This window comes from Poecilia reticulata, linkage group LG17 (genome assembly GCF_000633615.1).
Source record: "Poecilia reticulata strain Guanapo linkage group LG17, Guppy_female_1.0+MT, whole genome shotgun sequence".
In the NCBI taxonomy this organism is placed as follows: Eukaryota; Metazoa; Chordata; class Actinopteri; order Cyprinodontiformes; family Poeciliidae; genus Poecilia; species Poecilia reticulata.
This window is the reverse complement of record NC_024347.1, coordinates 17,595,624-17,606,109: the sequence shown is the minus strand read 5'-3', so window position 1 is coordinate 17,606,109 and position 10,486 is coordinate 17,595,624. Positions and strand designations below refer to the sequence as shown.

Here is a 10,486-nt window from a genome sequence, read left to right as displayed (position 1 = left end):
TGGATTTCAGAAGAATTTGTTCAAAACTGGTGCTTTGAAAGTCTCACGTTCCTCAGAAACCACTAATAGAATGTGCGATTTCCTTGAAACCGAAAGGCAGCATGACGTCAACTCTCATTAACACATTTATTTCGTACTTTAAAAACCAGCCACTGCTGGGTTTTTGTCCTCATTCACACATTCACGCTTCTGACTGTGCGACAACTTTTGAAAAAGGGTTACAGGAAGCATGCGGGAAACCACTCTGATGAGAATAACTAGGTAACCTACAAAAAAATGACAGACATTAATAAATGACAACTAGGGAAAATTGGGCTGAAAATCAGACTAGTTACAAAGGTGGTTGTACGTATAAGAAGACACTTTTGATTGGATGTTTCATGGACTCAATAATGCTGGTTGAAAAAGCACTTAATACCTATAAACAAGAATGAGTAAAAAATATAAGAAGCCATGGGAAAACCAAATTTAGCTTAAAAGATTCATTTGTAGCATATTTTATTGAATTTAAATGTAGTTATTTAAAGGAGCAGTATTATGCATGACACAAAGTGGCATTTTATAGAACAAAGAACCGATAAAAATACTGTACTGTGTAGAGCATAACTAATAAGAAATTTGACTTTGCAATTTTACGCCCTGAGCAACGAGGAACCAAGAACAGAACCTCCCGTACAGAATATTCATCTTGTTCACCAGTGCAAATACTGATTTCTGATCAAGATTAAATCTAACCTGCAACATACTGTCAGCATGTGACTTTATCTGGCAAAATAAATGAACTGCTATTGAGAAGAGTAGAGATCAGTAATTTAGGCATAACACCAGTTGTGTCAAATGAGACTAATATTTTGAAGCGAGAAAGGGCACGGTTATTACCACGTCGTGATGGCTGTTATCCCGGAAAGGCTGCTTGTTGGGACAGCATTTCGAGAGAATGTTGGAAGAAAAAAAGTGTAACAGAGTGACAGACGTTCAGTCTTATTCAAATAAATTAAACTGTGAATTCCAGTGAGGCTTGTTTGTCTGATTAAAAGTACAATTTGAAAACTGCGCAAATCTTTAACCAGGTATTAAACATACTTTTATGAAGCCCACATTTCTGTATTATAACTGTATGTTTATTAGTTTAATGTAATATTCTAATCCTAAGTGTAAACCCACAGTCATCAGTCTGTGTGTAATTAATCATTATAGTGTTATTGTGTGTTTTACTAGAATTAATTTACTGACATGCATTAACTTTCAATAATATTCCAATTTATTGAATATGGCTGTACAATAGTGTAATTGCACTCTGTGTGCTAGAGTAATGAATAGCATTAAAGGGTCATTTCCTCATTTTGTAATTTACGCACTTGAGCTGTTCTGGTTCAAAGTCTGAAACAATGTGAAACATTTTATTCTATATGTCATACCATAAAAAGGGAGCATTTTCAGTTTTCCTTTCATGAGAATTTTATTTTTATTATTTTGCCTGGATTTTTGTTTCAGGGTCAACATAACCATAATACACAACTGCATCCAATAAAAGAGTGACGCTTGGCCCTTGTAAAGCTCAAGAGCGTCTGCACAAAAGTGATTCAATTAGAACGTCTCATTCTTTAAAATTTATTTGCTGCTTTTTTTTTTAATGACGTGAAAATGTGGCCCAAAGTAAAGTTTTTCTCTTTGACCAACTTTGCTCAGATCGCCTTAATGAAAATAAAACATTCCAAAATGTACACAACATATTTCAATGCAGCTGTGTGAAATAAAAATTTTCAAAAGTTCATTTTAAAAACACAATTAAACATTATACTATTTGTTATTCGTGTAACAATTACATATGTGTGTTCTTGTAATAATATTTGCTTATCATCAACTTTTAGACCCCTTTTTTATTTCATAATTTATTTCTTTTTCTTTTCTCTTACAAGAAATGAAATGCATCCAGTTTTGCTTTGAAGATTTTTGAATGGAGAATTGTGAGGCAGTGGAGGGTGAAAATAGCATCAAATAATATTATCGCCCTTCCTTTCAGTATAAAGGTCAATGGTTAATACAAGAGTAACTCACAGATTTGCTAATGTTATTTCCAGTTTCACCCTGACATTCAGGCTCCAAAGGGGGGATGGTGTGACAGAGCACTTTCAGTTTCAAGAAATAAACAAAAAAAAAAAAAAAGATAAGAAAATCCCTACTTAGGGTATAAAACCCTTGAGGATGCCTGAGTTGAGACAGATACACTCAGAGAATTCAACTCAAGTCCAGGATGCCACTCATGAAGCTCTGTGAGTATCAAGTGATTTCTCTGTGTATCTCAGCAAGAAAATAATTAGAAAACTAGAGTTTTTAACATTACTCTGTGTTTATTTATTTTTTATTTTTCTTTTATTACCAGCCTTCACTCCTGGGCTGTTGCTCCTGGCACTCAGCTGCTCTACATGGGTGGTCAGCCGGTCACTGCCACTGATGCCCAGCGGTCAGACGACCGACTCCTGTGTCTTTTATGCAAGGATGCTTCTGGAAAACATCACAAATCTTCTGGCACCGGACGATCCGGTAGGTGACTCGGTGAAGGTCGACTTCTATGTTGTTGTTGCTGTGTTTGGGGAGCTAAACCTCTCTGCTCCCAACAGACGAGGATGTTCAGTGGGATGAACTGCACCAGGCACAACATGGAGCTGAACTTGGAGACCAACACGTCTACTGTGTGTTTGCCACAGGTACAGACAATAAACGTTGACATTGCGTGGCGGTATTTTTGACATTCAAATAATTTATTTATAAAGAGAAATCACAAAAGTTGTGCTGCATATCAACTTTTTTTTTTTATGAAAGTGGTTTTAATGGGTTTTTGTAAACTGTTTGTCCCACAGGGTTCAGTGTGCTCTGGGGAAACTACATCAGCGTTTGATCGGGTAGGCATCTAAATAGCTACCTAATAAAGTTTTATGTGATTAAATATACTTTTTTCTGTCAATAGAATTCAAGGCGTCACTTTTCTTGAGTCTGAAGGTGATATTTCTTGTCTTTCCATGTAGAAGTCATGTTTGACAAACATCGAGAAGGACCTGAGCTACTACTACCAGGTTCTCTCCAATCAGCCGGATTCTGACGGTACTCTTGGTTCTTCTGTTCTCCTCCCCCTCAGAGAGCTCATGGAGGTTTGTCAAACATTATCACCATTGCTTTTTGAACCGATACTTGTTGCTTTGTACATACTACAAATTGAACTCTATGAAAAAAAAAAACTGAAGTAATTTTTTTTTTGTTATTTTGTAATCAACAGAATTGCTTCATCTCATCTCTACCAACAGACTTGACCTCAAAGGAGGTAAGCCTCAGCTGTTCACTCAAAAACTATTTCTGATAAACCCAAGCACAACTTTACCAGACGAGCCGCTACCACAAAGCCCTAATAATGCCTCTGTATTTCTTCAGGGTTCTGAGGACCATTCGAGCACCAACGGCTTCAATCAACGGCAGCGTCTCTGCAAGATCATGAAAGGCTTCCACGTCCGCACCATCACGATCAACCGAGCCATTGGCTACATGAACCTCGGTGAACACACTACCTGAAGCCTCACCGATCGCTAGAGCAAGAAACAGGCAGCAAGGAACCACTTCTCAAACAGTTAAACTGCACCATGCTACTTAAAAAAAAAAAGATAGATAGAAAGAAAATCCAGCTCTAAAAGAAACACTGAAGTCTATGTTTTATAATGGAATATTATTTATTATTTTTTTGCAAGTCTGTGATGATTTTATTTAACATCAAGATGATGTGTGACAGTGTACTTTTATAAAGTATATTTTGGAACATGTGATATTTACATAATGTAATCATTTTTTTTTTATTCGGGACTATTTATTTTAACTATTTATGGTGATGTTGTTTACTTGGTTCTAAAACTGATCAAATAAACATTTTTTTTCCTGCATGATACCTGATGTTCTATCTTGTTTTTAAATAATTGATTCTCGCTCGCCTTGTAAGACAGAATGATTCAATTTGGAATCAAAAATGGCAACTACAGTTAATAAAACCAAAATTTTATAAAAAGAAAAAAAAAAATCTGTGCATTACCATTCAAAAGAATGCATTCCCCTCTGGAGTGTTTACATTTTGTCACATTTAAAACCACAATCCTGCAGAAGTGTCAGATGTAAGATAACACACAATTTTCGGTTATTTATTTTTTTAGCTAATTAAAATCTGAATATGTATCTGTATCTGTGTGCAACCACAACTACAAAGACTCTGCACACTACTACTATTTATCTCTTCACAAAATTGCTCATGCTCAGCAAAACCGACTAGGAGGCACACGTAAACAGCAGCTTTCGATTCCTGCCAGAGATTTGAAATTTGATTTAGGTGTGAATTTTGACTTACACATTAATATTCTTTAACATTCCACTGCAGCTCCGGCTGTACATTTAGCCTAGTTGTCTTGCTAGAAGGTGAACTTCCACACCAGTCTATAGTCTTTCATAGCCTCTAACATGAGTTCTTTCAGGACTGTCCTTTGTTTTTCTTCACCTATCTTCCATTAACATTGGCCATCTTTATGTGCAAAAGAATTTGAACACCAGACTTCATTCTCATATTAAACTGCTGTTATAGCAAATCATTTTGATTTCTCTTGATTTAGACTAGTATTCAGACTTAGCATCAGTCTGTGGCGTTGTTTACATTCCTTTCCTATGTTGAGGAGCTAAAGTGTGAACATACTAGCTTTCATTTTCTCAGAACATAATTCTGAATTCACCAGCCCAGTCATAAGATTCATGAACAGTCTGTAAATGAGCAACTTGACCTGTAAGTTGTGCACGTAGGTTAGTTGAGGGGATGATGTTTCGAAAGCGCAGGTTATCCACTGTCTGTTACTGAAAAAAAATGTACTGAAAGTAAATATTTGGTTTTTTTGTGGCTGCTGAGGTTGAGAGAGACCTATGATGTCAGAGGTGGCTGCCTCTGTGGGAAGCAAGGATTACCCTCCTACAGAGTTTAATTCATCTTCATGAATTAAACTGAGGCAGGCCACCTGTTTTAAAACTACTTAAGTTAACCACAAAATCTCACATTAAAGTTACAATCTGTTAAAGTTTGCTTGGGGTATTATTAATGTTTGAGGCTCAGCAGCTCATGAAGCTCAAAGTTAAGAACAATCAAAGTACAGCATATCATTTTGTTAAAGAAAAAAAATCATCTCGAGTCTTCCATGATGTACATATTTTGTCATTTACTAATGAGCAAAACAGTCTTTGAAAATCACAGCTTATTAAAATTTTTAATTATCTGTAAATGTAGTCATCTGTGCTTCTCAAAAATGTGATTTTTATCAACTTCCTAAAATAATTACCAATGTTATTTTTTGTCAAGAGAAAATAAAATCACCAGCTCTTTTTTTTTTTTTTTAAGATCTTGAAAAAAATCACTTTAGGCAAAAAATGACTGAGGTCCTTATTTTAGGAAGGTGATAATAGTAATATCACCTTAATAAATAATAAAGCTATTTTTTTTATTTTGTTCAATTCCTAATTAATATTAATACATTAATAATGATTAATACTAATAAAATAATACTGATTAATACTAATTTATCAATCTTAATTGATTAATAAATAGTAATTAATTCATCAATTAGTAGTAAACAGATCAATATATTGTGTAATATATTTATTAATATTTAATGAATAAATATACATTCATTAGTATCAATTAAACATAACATTAATTGATTAACAGTCACTGATATTAATATTATTAGCATTATGATTAATAATATTTGATTTTACGTTGATGTTTACAAGCATTACCTAGGATTTACAAGAAGACCTTTATTTGTTTAAGCTGACGCTCTCAATCATTTGTTGATTTGGTTGCCATAAAACACATGATAACTTTTATGTAGAAGAATTTTCCTGTAACCACTACCTTGATTGTTTAATTCACCCTGAAGGCTTAGCTGTGCTTACGCATGCATCATTTGGAAAGTCCAGTGTCTTACAAGCCGATAAGTCTAATCGTCCCTGTAAAAGGCTTTGGGGTTTTAATAGAACTATTACAAAAAACGAGAAAAAAATTATTTTAGTTCCTCTCATCCAGCATTCTGGCTTTATATTGATAATATCCAGTGTAATCCAGAGGGCAACTTTCTTATTTACAGAAAAATGAAAACGAGGTGTTAAGGCGCCACCTTATCGACAACTTTTACCAGAGAACTATGTCCTGTACATCACCCAGTGGATGCCCTAAAATACCACTCGTGAGAATCATCATGGGATGCACATCATGCATCCCATGATGTGCCAACCTTGGGAGTGACTAAACTAAGGTTAGTTGCGGGAAGGATGTTTCAAATGTGCAGGTCTGCAACCTGTTATTCATAAAACAGTACTGAAAGTGAATAGTTGGTTTTGTTTTGTCAGCTTTGGTTTGTATTGTTTCCTTGTYGTGTGAACAAGCTCATAGGATGTTTGTGGTTGCTGAGGTTGAGAGGGACCTGCGATATAATCTCTGAAAATATATCAAAAGAAACAAAAAAACTGTCAAGTACTCAAGATATAAAATTCAATCTATTATTACTGCAAATTTATTCACCATATTAAGTGATACTAAGCTGCTATATCTGGGCAGAAACCACAGATGTAAAAAATTTTATATCTAACTGTTAAAAACTATTTTATTTATAGCAATGAGTTGTTTTTGAGGACAAAACAACTCAAAAATGAGTTATTTTGTCCTTGAAAAAAAAACTAAAGCAATCAAGATGTACATGTAGGAGATACATATGAAATCCCCTGTAATTCCATAATTGTTAATTATGAAACATTTTTACTTGCTGCGATAATACACATTATGATTTTATTTTAGAAATTTTCATCAGCCTCACATTCATTAATTTCAATCTCACAAAATGTTTGCAAGGAATCTCAGTTATAAAAAGTTGCTACAATACTGAATCATACATGGTGCTCTAAATGTACAGAATTTCTTTTTCATCTAACTGCCATATGGTTATGGTCTTCAGAAAAACAACAAGGAAGTTATTCAATTTAACCATTCCAGTGTTAAAATGCAATTTATTAAATTCTATATCTGGTCTACTGAAAAGTGTATTTATTGAGAAAAGGAAACAAATGAAGAAGTGAATCTTTGGTAAACATATTTTTTCAAATTTTTTTTCATTTTGATTCATGCTGAAATCACAGAGGACTTGCACTTCAACTTGGACTTTAAGGTCTATTAATAACTACTTAGACATGATTTTTTTTTTATTCGTTTATGTTCACCAAACACATATCATGGTCAAATATTGCTATTATGTTCTTACACAAATAATGTCTAAAAAAATAAAATAATCTATCAGTTACATGAGTCCAAAGTAGCAACTCTGCCAAGCCCAGTGGCTTGAACCTAAAATTAAATAAAAATACATGAAAGCTGTGAAAATATAAAGAAAATGTTAAGCAGCATTTGTGAAGCTTTACAATATTATGGGCACTTAATCAGTTGTTTAATTATCAATATTTCTGTCTTCAGACAACCCAACTTTAATTTTATTACAAATATGTTTGAAAAACCTCAAAGTCATAACAAGGTAGGTTATGTTTGTTACAAACTGGTAGTATTATTCTTGGTTATTTACCGTCCCTGTAAACTCAAGAAATAATGTCATGCAGCTTTGTTGCCATCTTGTGGACTTTTAAGCATACAGCATTTATGACTTATGAGCAGAAACTAACAAATAAATAACAAAACAACAAAAAAATATGCTAAAGAAAAAAATTCATTATGAACTTTTATCCAGAGCAAAGTCGAGGAAAAACACACTTATAAAGAGCTGGTGGCGGTCATCAATATTCCTCCCTGTGTGTCGGAGGAGCCTTAATCACCTGCAGCTGCGACCATATCTTCAGTGGATTGAAAGCCCACTATCTTCAGAAGGTCTCTTAGAATGGATCACAACCTGCGACGAATCGTGTCCTGGTGGCTCATTGTATATTTATTCACTTTCCACGTTTACAGAAGGTCGGCTGGACTACAGCCGAGGTTCACGAGCAAAGCAGCCCACAAGCTTTGGTCAGAGCATATGGGGGGGGGGAGTCCAGCCTCAGCTGTCGGCCACAGGGCAGCAGCAAAGCTCAGTAGAGTGCTCTATCAAGTCCTGAAGTGCTTTACACCAGTCATTCACCCATTAATTGCTGATGGTTATCTACATTATTGGCACMGCTGCTCTGATGCAGCCTGGTGGAACCAAGGCTGCYATTCAGTCAGCGCCACCAGGCCCTCTGACCACCACCAGCAGACAAGGCAGGTGAAGTGTCTTGCCCATGGACACAACTGAAATGGACAGGGTGGATACTCAAACCAACACCCCAATGGTTACARCAGAAACCCATTGCCTCATTCAATCTKTAAGGCTACACCACAGAATTTCCTGGATAATCATGTAAAGATCAAATATTTAGTCMCATTTTTTTATTGTGCAACATGTAATATAACACTAACCTCCTGCCAGTTTATGGGCCTTGATATAAATTGCCATATCATTTTATTTAGCATTGGATTCCCTTGAAACCACACACAGAGAGAGAAGTGTATACATGTAAAGAATGCATTGTTTGATACAAACAACGCATCTCTGACAARAGCAAAGATTCATCTGCAGTAACTTGATACTGACTCGTGTCAATTTAGAAGACATCCAGACATGCTTTCAAGGGCCACTTCCTGCCATTACAACCCACAACCTAATCACGCAGTCACTTTATCGATTATCTTTGCTAAGCTCCATGATGTAACACAAAATGCTGGCTTCAGCATTGCCAGTAAAACGACCCCATACAGATTTAACTCCTTTCTCTTTTTTTTCTGGGCAGAATTAGAAAAACATATGTGCAGCGCTATTGTTTTGGTTTTTTTTTTTTGTAAAATTGAGAAACTGTCCAATGAGTAGTGTTTTTTTTGTTGTTGTTGTTTTGTCTCCCCCATCAGTAAAAGGACATCACGTTGTGCTTTGTATCGACGTCGCAGTCTAAGTGGATCAACGAATTGCACTGCTCTGACCCAGCTTGACCCACAAGTGAATACTAAACCTTATTGCAAATGGATCTTACTTGCGCTCTTGCCAGAGAAGAGTTTTAGACCATTTGCTGTTGAAAAAGTCTACGTCAGCGCCACAGACAGCGTGACCCCCGCCCATTATTATTATTATTATTATTATTTTTCCTTCTGGAGGGCGTGTACGCTGTCCGTGGTCCTGAAACAATCCCACAACTCTTCTCGACATGGCTTTCCTCAAGCTGTTTTGGATTTGAAGACCATTTTTCTTTGTTTCCACGAGTCCAATTCTCAATTAGAAATTATGTCCATGAGAGGTTTTACGACTTACCAGCACACTGAACGTCTAATACATCGGAAGGACTTCTGAGTACAATAAAAAGTTCAAGCCGGGCTTGTTGGAGTAGTGTTTTTTGGAAAGAAAATAAAAATAAAAAAATTGGCTGATTGCCAATTGTTGAACACGTATGGCTCAAACTTAATCTGGTCGCTTTGTTTTTCCTCTGGGCATGCGGTGACTCGTTGGTTCTCTATTTCTATGTTTGAATCCGGGAATCTTTCGACGCATCATTCATCCACTCGTAGATTTTTAGAGCTTGAGAGTTTTTTTTTTTTTGTTTGTTTGTTTGTTTGTTTTTCCGGTTCCGATCCCAACAGACATGTTTTCCAACAGATGCGGATCGCTGATAGTTTTCAGTGTTTGCCTCCTCACCCGCACACTTGTTTCCTCCTACCGAAGATGCGAACTGGGCATCTGCAGGGACGACGAGATCTGCTGTAAAAACACCACGTCCGTCCCTTGCTGCAAACCTCACGCGGACAAGACTTACTACAACATCGCCATGGTCACCCGGAAACTTTCCGGGGTGCTCATCATGCTGCTCCTCTTCGCCCTGGGATAYTTTATCCAGAGGATGCTGTGCTCCAAATCCAGGCAGCACAGCCCGCCGCTAAACGGACAGCCGCCGGTCACTCTATCACAAGAAATGCTCATGGAGAGCTGTTCGCGGGACACCTTGGCTGATCCACCTCTAGCTTCTGCTGCAGCTGTGAATCTGCCCACATATGAGGACTGTAAAGATCTCCCGACTTACGAAGAGACCATTAAGGATGGAAGCAAAGGACGAGCGGGCCCCTYCAGGACGAATGACGCGGATATTGTTTGAACATGCTTGAACTTTAAGAAGTCATTATTTTGTGATCTCCTGACTCCTGCTAATGTTTCTGTTTTATGACTGAAACTGCTGACTTTATGAATTCACCGCATTCCCTTGTTTGACCATTGTTAAGACATCATTTGCGTGTTTACTGATCAGAGTAAAATAAGTTGAGAAATGGGAATGTTTCTCCCCGCGGCTTTTGTTGGAACATTTCCAGAAGGGTAATGTCTGTTGTTCTTTTGAAGTTTAAATAATGTAATTCTTGATATTG

At 36.4% G+C, this 10,486-nt stretch overlaps 1 protein-coding gene across 1 annotated transcript; it reads left to right on the top strand.

Annotated features, from left to right (window-relative positions):
* The first annotated feature begins 76 nt into the window (after window positions 1-76).
* Window positions 77-3,652, top strand: LOC103479630 (uncharacterized). Its single transcript, XM_008434176.2, has 7 exons — window positions 77-2,273; window positions 2,384-2,544; window positions 2,622-2,708; window positions 2,862-2,903; window positions 3,027-3,149; window positions 3,275-3,319; window positions 3,427-3,652. Exons 1-7 carry the CDS (start codon window positions 2,255-2,257, stop codon window positions 3,562-3,564), a joined length of 615 nt encoding a protein of 204 aa, XP_008432398.1. The 5' UTR covers window positions 77-2,254; the 3' UTR covers window positions 3,565-3,652.
* Window positions 3,653-10,486: the final 6,834 nt, after the last annotated feature.